The 18,732-nt window shown below is 39.9% G+C and overlaps 2 protein-coding genes across 3 annotated transcripts; both read left to right on the forward strand.

The window, feature by feature from the left end:
- The first annotated feature begins 928 nt into the window (after nucleotides 1–928).
- On the forward strand, nucleotides 929–12,610 carry LOC121901145 (WD repeat-containing protein 47-like). 2 transcript variants are annotated; one of them, XM_042417842.1, is made up of 17 exons: nucleotides 929–1,014; nucleotides 1,204–1,442; nucleotides 2,932–3,122; nucleotides 3,353–3,436; nucleotides 4,002–4,086; nucleotides 4,188–4,496; nucleotides 4,736–5,175; nucleotides 5,980–6,076; nucleotides 6,938–7,110; nucleotides 7,735–7,992; nucleotides 8,425–8,503; nucleotides 8,620–8,777; nucleotides 9,200–9,369; nucleotides 9,779–9,949; nucleotides 10,203–10,334; nucleotides 10,695–10,913; nucleotides 11,932–12,610. In XM_042417842.1, the coding sequence occupies exons 3-17, from the start codon at nucleotides 2,965–2,967 to the stop codon at nucleotides 12,072–12,074; spliced, it is 2,676 nt and encodes an 891-aa protein (XP_042273776.1). In that variant the 5' UTR covers nucleotides 929–1,014; nucleotides 1,204–1,442; nucleotides 2,932–2,964; the 3' UTR covers nucleotides 12,075–12,610. The 2 variants fall into 2 exon arrangements, with proteins under 2 accessions (XP_042273776.1, XP_042273777.1); XM_042417843.1 differs by having other exon boundaries at nucleotides 945–1,029.
- A 3,425-nt stretch (nucleotides 12,611–16,035) lies between these two features.
- Nucleotides 16,036–18,732, forward strand: lim2.2 (lens intrinsic membrane protein 2.2). The gene is made up of 4 exons (XM_042417526.1): nucleotides 16,036–16,559; nucleotides 16,784–16,924; nucleotides 17,857–17,991; nucleotides 18,662–18,732. Exons 1-4 carry the CDS (start codon nucleotides 16,382–16,384, stop codon nucleotides 18,730–18,732), a joined length of 525 nt encoding a protein of 174 aa, XP_042273460.1. The 5' UTR covers nucleotides 16,036–16,381.

Here is an 18,732-nt window from a genome sequence, read left to right on the forward strand (position 1 = left end):
TGACTGGACCAGTTATATCAGGGTACAGTAGTTCATGACATGATCAAGTAAACTACTGACATCCAGAGTGACTATATCACTGCATTGTTGTTGGACTAAAATGGTAAGCTCGCCCCTGGCAATAAGCTTTACAATGATCAACACTTTCTATGATAAATTGTAGAGGTGTCAATCCACTCAAACTCAGTAACTATGTATTTTCACCAGTAGCCTACCAATCAGGCAAAACTGGCCAGTTCCAACAGTACTCTTTGGTTTCTGGAGGTCGGGGCAAATGAGCATCTATGTATGCGGTGTGCAGTTTTCAATTGGAATTTGGAGGCAACTGTATACACAACAGTAAGGCCCCTTTTTCACAGCAGACATGTTGTTTTGTTATAGTATGATAACCACAGACATTATAACATTAATTATGGCTTGTTTCTATTGTGTCCCAGTAACTGAACACACTGACCAGAATTCATAAATCAAAAAATTAACCACTGTCATGTCTGAAGAGAAAACAGAATACACAGTTTTTGTTTTTGTTTTCTTTATTGTTGTTTATTCAGTTATTTTAAAGAATATATTTACTAATGGTGCAAACACAACTGAAGTTATATAGCCTACCACCTTTTTAATTTCCCACTATCAGTTGAAGTTGCCATTGCTATGCTATAAGAGTATGGGATTAGATTTGTGTCATAATAATTGAACAAAATCTGCCAGGCATCAGACAAAAAATAATTGAAAATGAATAAAAAATAAATTGAAAGCAAAAAAAAAATGACCTCAAAGGCAAAACTTACAATAAAACTTTTGTGGTCACTTTTTTTCAGTTTTGCTGTGTAATTTTTCAGTTTCAGTTCTGACACAAAGGGCACGTGGGCGGGTGTTACAGGGCTGCGGCTCATTAGCCAATTACTTTTGAAGGGGACATATCAGACCATTGAAACTGAAAAATTCTGAACTGAAACTGAAAAGTTTAACAGTGAAACTCAAAAATTAAGCTGCGTGACGACAAAAGAGTTACCTGTCAATGAAAGAAAAGTGAAGAATATTGCAATCAAATATTTCACTCTTGAATAGTTTTATCAAAAGTTTTGCATTATTTTTCACTTTCATTCCTTTTTTTTTTTCTTTCTTTTTTTTTTTTTGTTTGTTTTGATTCTTAGGAGATTTTTTTTCAATTAATAATTATGACCCACATTTTATCCCATATAGGTGTGACCACCGGGCGTCATCATCGCTACAGTTGATTGGTGGTTTGCGGCTGCGTCCGCATGGCAACCGTGAGCTGTGTACAAGAAATGAGATAGAAGGGAGCTTTCTGGAAACGTTGAACGGGATCACAACAGCTAATACAGCTTCCTCCCCTCCCCTCCGTAGACAAGGTTACATTTGGAGATCGCAGACGGCGTGGAGCGGCTTTAATGCGGCGTGTTGTTGGCGCAGACTGACAGGTCAGGAGTTGGCATGCATTCACGGTGGCGTGTTAGCGTCACACAATGTGGTGTTGCACGATATCCTTCATATTGGAGAGAAAATTAATGACATCGTTGGCTGTTGTCCTGCATGTGTGTCCACATTGAGCTGCTGTGTGTGTGTGTGTGTGTGTGTGTGTGTACGCTATGTCTGCTCAGATAAATAAGGTGTGTCTGAGCGCAGATAAAGTGCTGAGGCCGCAGACCCGCTGTCACATCCAGGAGTCAGGACCGGTGCTGGATGTTGTTTCTGTGTGCGGGGAGGGACAGGGCGGTGTCACCGGCTGCTCTGCCTCCAGCACACACACACACAGACACACACTGAGCCATCACTGCTTTCTCCATGCACGTAGAGACACAGGCCATGCATCATGCGTCATGAAGAGCCTTTTGCACCTTAAATGTACTGTAGCCTTTATGATGTTGCAGTGATTCACCATTTACACGCCTGAACAAAAGAACTGCATCCTAATACGTATTATGATTATCATCAAACTATAAACCTTTATAGGAATATTATTGTGGTACCATATAAAATATCAAGTACAATAACCATTTCCAGTGCTCACTATAGAGTCCAAACAAATCTCTTAAGGCTTCTCTACAGAAACATCACAGAAATACTAAAGTTTGGTGATAGTAGGCCACAGGAGAGTATAATAAATTTACTTAACTAATACTATACTATAGGCTCTTGTAGAAATGAATTATAGATGATAACATTTAGAACGTCAGGTCAATGTAGATACTGAGAAACCAGACACACTTGAGGTCCCTGTAGGAATATTAAAGTGACTGCTATAAACATATAAGCCAGCGGGCATCAATGTGGAATAGAAGTGTGCATGAGTATTTGTCAATGTTTATATCATTAACATTGATTTTAAACTGTTAAGCTGTCTCGTTACCCTGCCCTCTCGTTTTTTCACACTTCTTTGTCTACACAATGATAGATAATGCTGAAATGCTATATGAAAAACCTGCTTTGTATTAATTTTTAGTCAACAAATTACTTAACCTGCCACAACTTCAGTGTCTCCTGTATCCGACAAAGAGCTTTGTTTTTGCTTTTTTTCAAAAACGTATGCGCATATAGAGTAGATTTAGAGCCTGGCAACAACAGCTTACATGAAAATAATGATACTGATGTGAGATTTCCGTAATTATTATCTCTAAGCTGTAACTATGACCGTGTGTCTACATACCTAAAGAATGTTTGTTGGCTCCACAAATTAATTTAATCTTTATTTTTGGATGTAACAACAAGCTGGACAGTTTTAATATTGAGAGAAGTAGCATTTCTTAAACTGTGGGTAACTTTAGAGCCAGTGTGCAAGCAACAGATTATGAACCACAAGCATAAGCATTTTAGGTATATTTTTATAAAGAAAATAACGATTAGCTGCAGCTCTTTGTGTGACTTCTCTAGCAACACGCCTGTCTTCCCATACCTCTGAATGTATTCCAGCCAGCTGTAAGCTGCCACCACAGACCTGTAATCATGACGGCAGAGGAGACGATCAACATCAAGGAGGCAGAGGTGATCAAGCTGATCCTGGACTTCCTCAACTCCAGGAAGCTGCACATCAGCATGCTGGCCTTAGAGAAGGAGAGCGGCGTCATTAATGGACTTTATTCTGATGACATGCTCTTCCTCAGGTATGACAGTACAACAGACTCATACTGTATGACAATTTTACATACGGTTGTCGTGGTCAGAGCTTCTCCAGATGCAGAGGTATTGATCAGGAATCGGGTTTGTACACATCTCAATCTCTAGATATTGTCATCATTTTGTTTTCTTGTGTTACATTATTGTTGACAGACCTGATATTGGTGTTGGGGTTGGCTGCAGGCATTTTTAACTGTTCATTTACTGCTGTCAACAGGCAACTCATTCTGGACGGCCAGTGGGAGGAAGTGATGCAGTTTATTCAACCTTTAGAAGGAATGGACAAGTTTGACAAGAGAAGGTGAGAGAAACAATGTGGGAGTATTATTATTATTTAAAATCTGAAAGTTTAAGGAGCCATTGAAGGACAGCTGGTGTGAAATAGTCCCTTATTAAATTTTGTTTTCTTGATGCATTATGAGAAGAACATGAGGTCTAATTGAAATGTTTCCCATTGAGTTAAAGTTTTCATTTGCCTGGGAATTGTCTTTAATTTCACTGCTACTGTGCTGATTATTGGTCTAAATTTCAAGTACAATATTAATTATGGTAGGATGATTCACTGGTGACTGGGCTGGATTTGCCAATAAAGCTGTGAGCCTGAGAACTAAATCAGGTCAAATCCCAGTACTATAGTGGCATGATCATGTCAAATTAGTGACAGCTTCTATTTCTCATCAACCTCCAAACAATTGTAGTCTCAACATAAATGAAGAATGGTTTTAATCAGTTCTCCAACCTAGTTAAATAACAGTTTATCAAAATAATTCAACCACAGAAAGGCCACATGGAGTTTAATCAAGTCAATTGATTCAATTCAGTTCAATATAAACTACATTTCTTAATACAGATATTTGTGTTTCCAGGTTCCGCTACATCATTCTGAAGCAGAAGTTTCTTGAAGCTCTGTGTGTAAATAACGCCATGTCTGCTGCTGAAGACCCTCAGAATGTATGTATATATTTAGAACATTTGTATAAAGTATAAAGGAAAGGGTTATCATTGCAGCCAAATACTCACCAGTCCTATATGAATTTATCTGTGATCTCCAGCTGGAGCTCACCATGAAGGAGGCAGTCAAGTGCCTCCACAATCTGGAGGAGTTTTGTCCATCCAAAGAGGACTACAGCAAGCTGTGTCTCCTCCTCACGCTGCCACGCCTCACCCACCACGCCGAGTTCAAAGACTGGCACCCGAGCACGGCGCGCGTCCACTGCTTTGACGAGGCCTGCACTATGGTAGCTGAATTCATTCCAGCGGACAGGAAGCTGAGCGAGGCTGGATTCAGGGCGAGCGGGAACCGTCTCTTCCAACTACTCATCAAAGGGATCCTTTATGAGTGCTGTGTTGAGTTCTGTCAGGTAATGTGACCCCTAAATTTTTAAAAGGTTACAGGGAATCTGCATTGGCTGCTCACATTGCAGTAAAAGGGTCTTGAACTTGGTGGCACCTCTACAAACTTTTATACTTATACAAGTTTTGAAACTTCCTGTGTGTGATTGCACTCTTACGTTCATTTCAGAACCATCAAGGCTCCCACAAAAACACAATAATGTGAGTCTTAGTTGATGGTCTTTACCAGACTGTTTCTGTTTTGCAGAGTAAAGCAACTGGTGAGGAGATCACAGAGGGTGAGGTGTTGCTCGGTGTGGATGTGCTCTGCGGGAACGGCTGTGATGAACTGGATTTGTCGCTGCTCTCCTGGCTGCAAAACCTCTCCCCCGGTGCCTTCTCATGCGCCTTCCAGCAGAAAACCCTCAACATCCACGTGGACCGGCTGGTGAAGCCCAGCAAGGCCGGCTATGCCGACCTCCTCACGCCCTTAATCAACCGCCTATCCCCCTGCCCTACCTCGCCCTTCCACCAGAGGCCTCATTCAGCCGACACCTACATGTCCAGATCCCTCAACCCAGCTCTGGACGGCCTGTCCCACGGCCTGGCAGCCCAGGACAAGAGAGGGATGGAGGCAAATATGAAGTCTGCCCTCAGTCGGAGCCTAGTGGAAAATAATGTGCATCAGCAGGATGATTCACCTGAGAGGTAAGAGTCAGAGAAGACCTGTGACACAGGATTTGTGTTTGATGTGCTGTCATAGCACACCTTCACTTAAAACTATAATGTCCCTGCATCACTGCACAGCAAACTGTATTTTCCTGTGAGTTACTCTCTAGCAATCATTTATCTTTCACAAATCTATGCCACCTGAGTCTTAGTCACAGCAACATATAAATTGATCTGATAGTTTAACAAATGCTACTTCAGTTGCTGCAGTATTCTTAATATATCAATTACACGAATAATACAAATTCAAAGATAGGAAACCTAGACAGAGAGCTGATATCTGTACTTACCTACAATCATCTGTGTGATTAAAAATATTTACATGTAACATTATACTCATAAACCCCAAAACATAATTGCTTCTTAACCTGACTTCAGAAGTGCATTAATTGGCTAAATTATTTGGCAATCACCTGACTAATCCTTGATTACCAGCAAATAATCAATGAGATTACACACACACACAATTATTCTCATTTTCGCAAAGTTCATTGACTATGACCTTTGACTTTTTCACTGTTGTTTGCTAATTAACAAAACCCTATAAAACTACTTACATCTACTTCTACATATTAATATTTCTGTGAAAATTAAACTGTACATCACCTTGATGTTTTGTCTTCCATGGAGGACTGAAATCAAAACAACAGTTTTTGCGCTGTCATCTGGGGTTTTATATACATTCACTGTTTAAGTTTTCTATTAGATTTTTTTACCTGCCATTTCACTTCAACTCAATCTGAGCTTAAATTAATTGTTTGTATCACATTTTCCTGACTGTAGGAAGCATCCACAGGGGCTGGATGGCCCCAACACCACACGCACCCCTCTGACTCCTGGAAGAGATGGTGGTGCAGCCTGCGGCACAGAAACAAATGAGGTAATAAGAACTGCAGACTATAAGCAGTGCCTTATGGTTTAAACATTATAGACCTTAGATAAACCATAGAACGATGATGAGCACAAAGACGTTTCAGGCAAGGAGGAATGGAGGTTCTCACCTTTGGTTGCTTAGGCTGAATTGGTTTCATGAATCTTATGAAGTCAGTAAAAACAAATAGCCAGGGTTATCTGTCTGGTCTCTTGAGTCAAAGTCTGTCTTCCCCCCATAGTCATTACTCCAGATTTAAAAGATTTAGAATAGATCCCCTCTGAACCCCTGAACCACATCGTCTCCATACCTCTACTGCCTCATAAATCTATCCCCAATTCTCTGCCACACCTGTCCACGGGACACTCACACCCTGCTGCCCCTGTCACCCTGGGTGGAGGTCATGGACAGAGGAGGCAGATAATCTGGTTTGATGTGCGGTCACACCCAAGATGGCCCGCTCGCCTCCATCATCGCTCATCTTTATGCATCGCAGTTCCCATCCACATGAGCAAAGCGTCTTGATATTGGATGTTTTGTGTGTGTATGTGTGTGTGTGTGTGTGTGTGTGTGTGTGTGTGTATGAAAAGTGGTGAGATGAGATGAAGGGAGATATACTGTAGACCCGCTGGATATGATGAGGCCCTTGAAAACTTTTTATGGGGTTGATAATGGAGGACGAGGCCTTGGGAGTTGAAGAGTTGTAAGTAGTGTGTGTGTGTGTGTGTGGTAAAGAGCACTGCCAAGCTTTGAAGCAGAGTATACTGAAAGGCAATACTAACTAAGTAATAATTCAGGTTACAGGGTAAAGCAAATGATATCAGAATATTGCTTTAATATTGCTTTGTGTGCATGTGTCTGTTTGTCCAGCGGCATGACTCCACAGAGCACATACAGGAGTATTACAGGCAGCGACTCCGTGTGCAGCAGCATCTGGAGCAGAAGCAGCAGCAGAGGCAGCTTTACCAGCAGATGCTGCTGGAGGGAGGAGTGAAGCCTCAAGACGGAGCCCAACACAACCTCACTGAGACCTTCCTCAGCAGGTAAGAAAGTGGCAAAATTAATTAATCTGGACAGTTGCAGGTAAGTTATAATTGGGATATTTAGGGCTCATTAGTGCAGATTAATTTCTCGATCAGTCATTAATCAATTGGTCTGTAAATGGAAAATATTCACGTTTGAGAAGCTGGAACCATGTAATTTTGGGCATTTGTGCTTTAAAAAATTACTTTAAGCAAACATGATGCCCCCTTGTGGCTAAATATGGAAAATAAATATGTCTGTCTACATTGCTTTTTTTTCAAAATTAAGCAAACTTATCACATAAAGAATCCACAATAACCCAAATTATTAATATCGTCAGACCACCAGCTGTTTCTGTTTATACCCATATTTTTTAGTAATCATTCATTTTTGCCTTCCCACTCTGATAAAGAGTATTTTTCCTAAATTAAAGGGGATTTAAAACAATTCAAGATTTATATATAGATAGAAAATTTCATCATTCAATCACCTTAAGGGCACTCAGGGTTGATATTTCAGGAGATACATGGAATGAGAATCTGTTAAGTGGGAATTCTTGTACCATTAATAGCAGATATCAGCTAATGCAATACAAGGTTTGTTCTCTGTTTGTTGAGACGCAGATATCTCGTTTTTGTGTCTAGATCCATTCAGAAGTTGGAGGAGATGAATGTGGGCATCGACCACCGAGGAGATGAGGTGATGACACATCTGGGCCAGCAGTGCAACGGAGTGAAGAATAACAGCAGCAGTTCTAGTCCCAGGACCTCCAACACCCGCCACACACCAGACACTGGGCTGCCAAGGGAAAAACAAGGCGGGGTAAGCAGCAGCACCCCGTTAAGGACTGGGAGCCACGGCTTGCCGTCCCTCGGGGAGTCCCCGGTACCTACCAGTCAGAGGTAAGACCCTGCTGAGTTTCTGGTCATGTAGTGAATAATGTCACTCCCAAAACATTAACTTCTTAAAAACAAGTCATATTTGGTTTGCGTTTTAATAAGATATCACACGGCCAATTTAGAATGATGCTCAATAATTATATAATTTGATGTCTCTTGTTATCTTAAAGCTGTCAGCCAAAAGTAATCACACTTCATTTTGATTTAATATCGATCAGTATATATGTAACATGTTATTCTTGTGTTGCTCTGCAGCAAAATTCAGCTTTCTATTGATCATCTTTCTATGACTGACTATGAAAAACTGTGTCCAATAGATATCTATGAAAAATGTTATGAGCCATTGTGTCAGATTTTTGATTTGCAAGTAGGTTACACAGGTTTATAATTAATGTGTGTGTGTGTGTGTGTGTGTGTATCTATTGTGAACACCAGTGCTGAGAAGATCAGAGGGCCTGGTGCAACAGTTCAAGATGACTCTGGCTGTTCTGCGACACGTAGCACAGCACAAGAGGTACAGCAAACTCACCACCAAAAATACCTGTCCAAGCTGGTGAAAATAAAATGCTAAAAAAAATCTTATCTGACCTGAATTTACTAAGGATAATTTTTCTGATCTTTGTTGTACAGCCAGGGAAGTCCAAGACACTGTTTGTCAAAGTGAGCACACTGGAGGACACGCAGGCGGTGCGTGCGGTGGCCTTCCATCCCTCTGGCTCACTCTATGCTGTCGGCTCCAACTCCAAAACCCTGAGAGTGTGCGCCTACCCCGACACACCGACTGCCAGGTACGAGCCATTTACATGACATATTCTTAAAACATGTCATTTGTCTACGTGGGTCATAGATAATGGCTCAACGGAAAGTGTGTGTTGGAAAATTTGGTCATGCAAGGATAATCTTGACAGGCCAAAATGTGTTAACTTATGGTGGCTGTATGGTGATTATTATTATTATTATTATTATTTTAAATGTGCACACAGGTACACTGAGGATTTGTGCATCTTGGCAGCAATTTTGAACATGTGTTCCTGACAGATTAATGTGCATGTCACTACCTTATACTTAAAAGAAGAAGAATGTTGTTTTGTTTTGACAAAACAGAAGTTGACCAGAAGTTGCATTTTTTTTCCCCCTGAAGATTTCATAGCATTTTAGATCTTCTGCCTTCCATCATAGTTCCTAATCTGTATTTTATCGACTTGTTCAGTGGTTCTGGTGCAGTCAAGCAGCCGGTGGTACGCTTCAGGAGGAACAAACACCATAAGGGCTCAATCTACTGTGTAGCCTGGAGCCACTGTGGACAACTGTTGGCCACTGGCTCCAATGATAAATACGTCAAGGTCCTGCCTTTCAATGCAGACAGCTGCAATGCCACAGGTACTATTTTATGTGCTTTAGTTTGCATGTGATGAGTAATTCCCTTCCACTCGCCTTATACAGGACATATCTATGTATGAATGATCATTGAGAGTAGCAGTTTTGTGTAACTTCTGTTTTATGTTTCTATCACCTACCTCAGTCCTTCTCGCCTTCACTGCTTCCTACTCGCGCAACTACCCATGAGCGCTTTGTGTGTCCAAAAATATGTTGTTTGTTAAATATCCATCAGTATCACATTTTTCTACCTTGTAGAAATTTGGTAAAACTTGATGGTGCTTCAGAAATCCATACCAAGTGGAATACAGGTTCAAGCAGGATAACTGAGGGCAGATTATTCATCTTTCTCCTGATATTGAGGTGCATGTAACCCTCTATGTCTCCACCCCAAATGTGTGTTCTGATTCAGGCCCAGATCTGGAGTTCAGCATGCATGATGGTACCATCAGGGACCTGGCCTTCATGGAGGGCCCTGAGAGTGGAGGATCCATATTGATCAGTGCCGGGGCCGGAGACTGCAACATCTACACCACTGACTGTCAGAGAGGACAGGGCCTTCACGCCCTGAGTGGACACACTGGTACGCCTAGAACAGCTCTTTCCATGAAATTTAAAAAAAAAAATATCTAGGGGTTTGAAAACAGGGATTATCAGCAATCACATGACTTTTATAAATCTAAATAAACCATTTTTTTCTAAATTGTTCCCTAATGAGAAACTACCACTGAACTTTTAAGACCACAAGATCATTTTAATCAAAGAAACACAGCTTGTAAACACAATGATTCAGTGCAGTATAATACATATTTATGACTTTACTATTGTTTGAACAGGTCACATTCTGACTCTATATACATGGGGAGGGTGGATGATCGCCTCTGGTTCCCAGGACAAGACCGTCCGTTTCTGGGACCTGCGGGTGCCCAGCTGTGTGCGGGTGGTGGGCACAACCCTGCATGGCACAGGTGAGTCACCTCTTGACTTTCATGGTGGGAAATAAACACTAACAGACAGGTAAATAGTGAACTCGGTAAACACAGGCTTTATTCTTGGTTAACACAGATGCTGAGTAAATACATTTTCCTTCATTTGGCTGAATATCACTTGTACTACATTACAGGTTGGTGCTTGAAATTTGCAGCGAAATTTTCTTTTATTCCTTGTTCACCTGCAAATCTAGCATGCAAATCATCAAGTGAGATAAAAGAGTCCCTTGTTCTCCTGTTCTCAAGTTTAAATCTTAGGTAGATCAGCTGGTATAGCGGGCAGTTTTAAACTGCACCCAATCATAGCAAACATTTTCATTATCACTTTGGCTCACACAGGAAGTGCAGTGGCGTCAGTGGCAGTGGATCCCAGCGGCCGCCTGCTGGCCACCGGTCAGGAGGACAGCACCTGCATGTTGTACGACATCAGAGGAGGCCGTATAGTCCAGACATACTGCCCCCACAGCAGTGACATTCGCTCAGTGCGCTTCTCACCCGGAGCCCATCATCTCCTCACTGGATCCTACGACAACAAAATCATCATCAGTGACCTGCAAGGTAGCATCTTCTTTATAAACAGAGACAGAAACGAAATACAGATACATCCCACTCTCCCTCACTCAAATTAAATCATGCTTTCTAATTAAGGAAACTGTAAAGTACTTTTTAACAGTGCTAACAACATGGAAACCAACATAAATATAAAATCAGCTGCATCAAGCTGGATCAGACTGAGTCAGGAGATTGCAATCAAATATATCTGCATGGAGGGAAAAAAAGCACATGCTACATTTTTTTTAGTAAACAGCCACAGTTCTGTAATTCGGACATTGCACAGTTCTGTAAGTAGCTTAATACAATGATCCACTGCAAACTGAACTGACAAGAATGAATAATTGGGAAAATTGGATGACTCCACAGTTCTGTTGTCCACAGTAATTGTTATCCCCTCCTCCTCTCACAACCACAAATGACACATCACCATACAACAAAGAGTACCAGTCAAAAGTGTGGAAGCACTTTCTCATTCAAGGGAATGGGAAGGTGTGTCCAAACATTTGACTGGTATTGTACTCTGAATTACCAAAATGTCAATTTGAAAAAAATAATTGATTTTGTCTTACCTTCACATAATTTAGTCAGCTTTCCCTCCATAATGGTCCCATTTTTATTGACATTAACATTTACAACTGTCACTGTTTGTTTGTCTCCATCCATACGTCTCATGTTCCAAGTTAAATCATTTCAGAAGATGTTTGTCTGCATGTGTAGTCAATTTGTTATTCTAAAATTTACTTTGAAAGGCAATTAGATGCTGTCAAAATACACATGTAAATGTATTTATTGACTTTAATTGTGCCAGTAGTGATCCACGAGAACAGAAACACATTTGTTCCTCAAGTGTTACTTTTAAGCACCATCAGTTTAAGTGGTGAAACTCATTTATAACTAATATAAGTAAGGATTAATGCAACTACAGTTATTAATACAACATAATGCTTCTAGATTTAAGAGTTTGATGCCACTTTCTGCCAACCCTGTATGATATGTACGTAATTTTTTTCTCTGACTCCAGGCGACCTAACAAAGCCACTCCCTCAGACGGTGGCAGGGGAACACTGGGACAAGGTGATCCAGTGTAGGTGGCACCCACATGACCGAACCTTCCTCTCCTCCTCTGCGGATCGAACTGTGGTCCTCTGGGCGTCAGGGCCCTGAAATACTCACCAGAGAAACACTGGTTACCAACAACAAAAGCACAGACAAGACAAGATGTGGAATACACCCCGGCATGAGATGACAAACTGCTGCGGGGTGCGTGTGTGTTTGTGCGTGTATGCACACATACTGCGTGAATTAAGCTGTTTATATGTTGTTCAGTTTAAAGTGAGTGTGCATATGTGTGTGTGTGTATATAAACTGTGAGACAGACATGTTTTTAGGTGAAAATCCAATCACTTTAAAGATGACAGTCTATACATGGTGTGTGTGTGTGTGTGTTTGAATACTACTGTATATGTTGGTGTGAATCTGTGCCTGTGTGTGTGTGTGTGTGTGTGTGTGTTTAAGCAAACATTGCATTCTGGAAATATGTATATGGCTTTGCAGTTTGAGTGTAAAAAGAGAAAAATGAATTAAAGGACCAGTGTGTAAAATTTAGGGGGATCAATCAGCAGAATTAGAATATAATATTCATAAGTACGTTTTAATTAGTGTATAATCACCTGAAAATAAGAATTGTTGTATTTTTGTTACATTAGAATGAGCCCTTTATTTCTACAGAGATTTCCACAGAGCCTGCCATCTTGCACCGCCATGTTTCTACGCTAGCTCAGAACAGACAAACCAAACACTGGCTCTAGAAAGGGCCCTCTGCGTTTTCTACTAGTTTTGCGACCATTGGTTCTCCTATATGCTTGGAAGGGGAGGGTGAAGGGAGTTGTATCCAGTTGGTTGCAATCTGTAGCCTCACCACTAGATGCCACTAAATCTTACACACTGGCCCTTTAAAGGGAAATTAAAAGAGCCTTTTGAAAATGCCATAAAAAGAGGAAACAAAGATATTTTAGTGTCAATGTTTCTATTCAGAATTCATGTGAGGTTAAATACTGCAATATTTAGGGTGTTATGTGTTTGCTTAATACTTTTCTGCTTCTAGCTTTAGAGCATAAAGATTAAATGGCAAAGATGTAGTTAGAACATAGCGGCGACCCATAATGCCTGTATTACAAGGCATGAGAAAGTTCACTGCAAGCACATTTTCAAGTTAGTTTAGTTCTTTTTGTCACAATACCAAAATTCATACTTGAGTCAGAAGGAGTTGTAAAATGGAGAGGTCAGTGGAGAAGAGATGTAGTTTTTGGTGAAACATTTCAACAAAAAATTTATTCAAAACACTAATGTTTGTACAGTAGGTGATGTCATGGTTGATAATAGTGGTAACTCCTCAGTCTTCACTGAAGGCAGTGACTTGGACTCCTTATGTTGTGGAAAGAAGCCACATTTGGTTATGCATAACATAATGTGCCTTTTTGTAACATTTGTAGAGATTTTTGGATGTGTGGATTAACTGAGAGATTTATTTATTTATTTGCAACTTTGTCTTAATATTTTTCCATATGCCTTGTCATGTGTACATTTTTGTAATGTCACTGTTATATAGAAAATGATCACCCATCTGCATTTGTGCACACTTTTATGAATTCTTAATGTTTTTTTTTCCCCTACATCTGTTATTACTGAAAAACCATCTGTGCAATAGAGAGTAATAAGAGCTTTACACTAATGTTGAAACTGCATTATGTTCAGGTTTGGTATTTGAGTGGTGAACAAAGTGATTTGCAGATCTGTCATAAACAAACAATTTCAATGTTGAGTTTCACACAAACTAAATGGATAAATTGCAACATGGGAATTAATAAATGTTGGGTTGTTTTTTTTAGGAACCCGTTTTTGTGAATAATAAACAGATTGAGGGAAATTGAGCACAGTGAAAGCGAAGCACAACACAGTGCAGTTGTAAAAAGTGAGGGGAGGAGGAACAGCAGTTGTGGTAAGAGCTCCTCATGTCACATTACAAATGAGGTGATGATGCATGCAGTTGTTTCCCATGAAGCAACTTTTTTTAAACAGACATACAGAGGACGGGTTCATGAGAACAGATGGCTCCTGGTGAAGTTTTGGGATGTAGTGTAAAATTTAAAATGGAACTGATTAATCTATTGTAACCAAACAGTCACTATCTCCTGATAAAAATGAGTAAAGGATTGATAAAAAAAAAATGTTTGCAGAATAAAGTTAAGACAGTAGTATTGGTGCACTTTATAGGAATGATGCTGTACTGTAGTGTGAATTGACAAATCTGGTTACATCATGACATGTTTATGAGTAAGAAGGATGTGATTTTTACTGACTGATGGACATGTGAGACAAGAGGGTGTGGCAGAGAGAATGTATGTGATAGGTTATCTATTTCATTGGTACTACAAACTCCACCAGGCCTAATAGAAGTGGATGGAAATTCATCTTGGTACTATATGTGCTTTAACAATTTGAACCCTAATTCCTCTTAATTGTACTCTTGTATAGCTATAAAGTTACATTAAACATTTTTCACACCCTGTTGTACAACATATGTTCCAGATGTCTTCATCATGGTGTGTGGTTCACAATGACATATTCAGTGTTACTGAATATTCAAGGACAATGACTTGAACCTCTGTGGGTTTCAACAATGTGTAATGATTGATTGATTGATTGATTGCCAAAGGGTCAATAGAATAAAATAATAAAATAGTGACTGTCTGATACCACATGTTGTTGTTGAAGTTGCATAAATAAGTTGACTGATGGAATAAAGATGCAAAGTGCCATCAAATGTGTTAAGTTGTTGTGTGTGTGTGTGTGTTTTGCCCGAAACACCCACACATTAAAATGGCATGTGTTTAAATTTTTCTAATGATTCTGCTGCATGTGAGGACCACACGTGTGCACACTGGTAGGTGCAAGTTACACACAGCTGCACACACATACATATGTAGTGCAGGCCATACACAGACTCACTTTCCGCCCGCTTTTCCTATATTGCCTGTGTATTGGAGGACTGTCACTCAGCTACTTTTGAGATAACATGAAAAAATTTGAAGGAATAAGAGAAGCTCATGGAGAACATAAAGAGCAAGTGCAAGAGCTTAGAGAGAAATACGGTTGATAGAGGGATGAAGGTAACTGCAGAGAAGAGAGTGGGGGGAGGATTTACCATCACTCACATGCTGCGCTCGATCATTCCCTCTTTTGTGAGGTGGACAATGAGAGCCAGGGGTACAGGGCTTAAAAAGGATACGCTCACTGTTACAGCCAGCAACCCTGGAGAGACACCAACCAAGCCAGAGGTATCAGAAAAAAACTTGGACTTTCATAGAACCTGTAGTTTCTGTACTTTCTCAGGATGATACTATTTTCTGCGAGGGTTCAAAAGGCAAATCAAAACCTGCTTTTGGAGAAGAAGCTGAACTACTAAGAGAATGAAGAGAGGACGTTTGGAGATCTGTGCTTCTGTGTCTAGAAAAAAGATTTTTACAGCTTAAAAACTGGGCGGGAAATCCCAGCATTTGTTTATCTTTCTTGACAAAACTGAACAGTCTTTGGAATTGAAATTTACAGATGTCATTTTGATGCGATTTTGCAAAAAAAATTTTTTTTTTTTTTTTGGAGATCTGCTGCAACACTGCAGCGAGTTGAAATCTGTGTATGAAATCATTGGTTTCTGCCTGGTTGACAGAGAGCAACAGTGCTGACAGTTCAGTTGTTCAGTATTGGAAGATTAGTATGTGGTGCAGGGAGGGGAATTAGTGGTGAACAATGGCTCTGAACTGCCCAATAGGCAATCTTATTGTCATACAGCTGTTCTGGGTCAAGTACTTTGCTGGCTTCGACCAATTTGACAGCGTTTTGAAGAATGACTCTGTTTCTTATCTGACGTGAGGACATGTCTGATTGAATTTGAGAGTAAATGCCTTTATTATTATATTGCTTCATGAGGATCTTGTGTTAATACTTCTAAAACAAAAAATGACTTGTTTTTAAACTGTTACATTAGTTTCTTCTAGTGGTGGACATCTCATTTTGGAGTATTTACCAGTTTAAAAGATGTGGTAAATCTATTCTATGCAGTCTTAAACTTCAGTGAGCATCTTCACATAAACTGGCTCAGATATTAAAAGAAAGGCAGCAGGTTTGCGTTTTTTAATGGAGCTATCAGGCCTTTCGTTACAGATGTCTGGTTAATTTAGGCCTGCAGTACGTCCAGGAGGCTCAGTAACTTTAGGATTATCATGACCACTCTGACCTACAGTAATTGAGCTGATTTTCAGAGAGAAGAATAGATGTGCTGCTGATCCATTTAGGAGATCCACATAGGCTATAGGTCATCATGAGCATGTGGTGTAAATTATCTACCTTTTCCCATCTTTCCTGAACAGTTGCTGCATGTTTAGGAGGACAGTACTTCCCTCAGCTTCTCCACGATGCTGTATACTCTAGCAGGAGGAGGCACGCTGTGCGGTTTGGCTGCCCTCGTGCTCCTCATCGTTTCTACAGCAACGGACTTCTGGATGCAGTATCGATACTCGGGTAGCTCAGCCAATCAGGGGCTTTGGAGGTTCTGCATCAACCACAAATGCCATGCCCATACCATAACTGTAGGTGAGTACGTCAGAGGTGGCAATTGGATAAACTAAAGTTCTCATAAATGCCAACATGTTTGTGACTTAAGCTACCACTATCTGATATTTTGTGCCGATACCTCTACTACTAGCCAATTAGTAATTTCTTTCAGTACTTCTAGTGAATTCACCAGTATGTGTGGACATTCTAAGTTGGCTTGGTATCTGATGTGTATTGCCTCTGAATTATCTTCTTGTCTGCAGCCTTCTGGGATGCGACTCGGGCCTTTATGTTGCTGGCGGTGCTGAGCTGCTTTGCTGGCGTGGTGCTCGGCCTGAGCGCTTTCACTAATGGCACCAAGAACAGGAGGGTCCGTACAGGAGGCATCGCTCTGGTCCTCTCAGGTAACACACAGAATGTCAGGAAGGCAAACCTGGTGCTTAAAGGACAGGCTCACAATATTTTTGCGCAGAATGAGGACTGTGGATTTTGTTCCCCATCTCTTCCACTGGTAGATGGTTAGGAGGGGATCTTTTAATGGCCAGTATGAACCAGAGGAATGATTACAGCAAGCAAAAACTGTTTCAATGTACATGTAGGCATGTGAGTATTATTTTAAGACAGACTGGAAAAAATGTGAAGCTAACCTTTAACCTTTACAGACTGTTCATGTTCTGACCCTTCACACTATCCCCTCATAATTAGTCTCTATACCAAATTTCTGAACCGCAAATCTTTTTTCCATTCATATATACCTTAGCAGTCATTAATACATGAATGATAAATCCTTAATTAAGCTTTTAGAGAGCACATCATACTATATCATGGTCCAATGTTACATAAAAATGTGTATCAACTGCACAAAATTTTTTAAAAAGTTGAAATATTTCAATTTTTGTATGTTCTCAGTCACTTTAGGAGAAGTCATAAAATGTCAGGCTAAATTAATTGTGTTTTGGGTGTTTTTACTGCTCTCATACATAAAACTAGGTCAAACTTGACCTGAACAGTATGTAAGAGTTAAGAGTGTCCTGTAAATTTATCCCATAGATTTGTTCCAGATTTATCTGATTATAAACTGATTATAGACTTCTTGACAGCAGAGTGTTAAGAAATAAAATCAGCAGTTTTTACATAAACATATTACTGTAATTTACATTTTCCTGTATTACACTGTTCAGCCTGTCTGGGACATATTTGGGATGAAAATAGGACCTTTAAATGGAAACTACCATAAATACAATGCGGTGAACATAAAATACGTACAGGCAAGTTGTATGGGTTGAGAAGTGAGCTAATTATATGAAATAAATTTAACCTGATCCTCCATTCTCAGGTTTTCTTGCTCTGTTGGCTCTTGCAATTTACACCGGAGTGACTGTCACTTTCTTTGGCAAACGCTTCTTGGACTGGCGCTTCTCCTGGTCCTACATCATAGGTTGGGTGGCCATAATTTTGGCTTTTGCAGCAGGTATTTATTCTATTTTATTTATTTTAGGAGCACAGGTATGTTTTTTGTGAGTGAACTGTGGGACCTGTAGTCACTGTCAGCACACTGGATAACATCATCCAAAAGACTTTGGAGTCTATCAATAATCTGAGGCGAATGATGTTACAGCTGAGCTACAAACCTCAATACTTTTTTGGTCCCCACCAAAATGTGTTTCATGGGACAAAAACTGTCAAATACTGAAAGTTGGCATTGAAGTTTTAGTTATATTCATAATCTTGTTTTCATATTTTTTGATCTACTTCCTGATTTGAATCAAGATTTTGCCAATATTAGACTGTATTTTGTAAAATATTCTAATGTAATATATACAATAGAACATTTTATCTGTAAAATACAGTAAATATTTGTATTTTTACAATTGTAAAATACAATGTTTCTTTTAAGTGTTTCATGTCAAAACAGATCTGTTGGTAAAACGCAAATGAACAAAAACCAATAGTTTTTTTAAGTGAATTTCAGATCATCCGTTTTTCTAACTTCGATAGTGTGGTTTGCATTTCCTTTCTTGGCATAAAATGATAATTATGTTATCTAAGAATGGAACGTTTTTTTAATTGTATTTGGAAATCACTGCAATACTTAACTTTCAGGCAAAATAAAGACTTCTTCTGTTCACTTCTTCTTGTAGGTGTGTTCCAGCTCTGTGCTTACCAGCGGACCACTGCAGAACCTGCTCCTACAAGTGCCCAAGAGAGCTGA

This window comes from Thunnus maccoyii, chromosome 7 (assembly GCF_910596095.1).
Source record: "Thunnus maccoyii chromosome 7, fThuMac1.1, whole genome shotgun sequence".
Classification (NCBI taxonomy): domain Eukaryota; kingdom Metazoa; phylum Chordata; class Actinopteri; order Scombriformes; family Scombridae; genus Thunnus; species Thunnus maccoyii.

Coding starts and splice junctions, on each gene's coding strand:
- lim2.2 (XM_042417526.1), top strand. CDS start 16,382: ATGCTGTATACTCTAGCAGGAGGAGGCACGCTGTGCGGTTTGGCTGCC. Junction 16,925..17,856: donor CATCGCTCTGGTCCTCTCAG/GTAACACACAGA, acceptor CTCCATTCTCAG/GTTTTCTTGCTCTGTTGGCT. Junction 17,992..18,661: donor AATTTTGGCTTTTGCAGCAG/GTATTTATTCTA, acceptor TTCTTCTTGTAG/GTGTGTTCCAGCTCTGTGCT.
- LOC121901145 (XM_042417842.1), top strand. CDS start 2,965: ATGACGGCAGAGGAGACGATCAACATCAAGGAGGCAGAGGTGATCAAG. Junction 4,087..4,187: donor CTGCTGAAGACCCTCAGAAT/GTATGTATATAT, acceptor TGTGATCTCCAG/CTGGAGCTCACCATGAAGGA. Junction 7,111..7,734: donor ACTGAGACCTTCCTCAGCAG/GTAAGAAAGTGG, acceptor TTTTGTGTCTAG/ATCCATTCAGAAGTTGGAGG.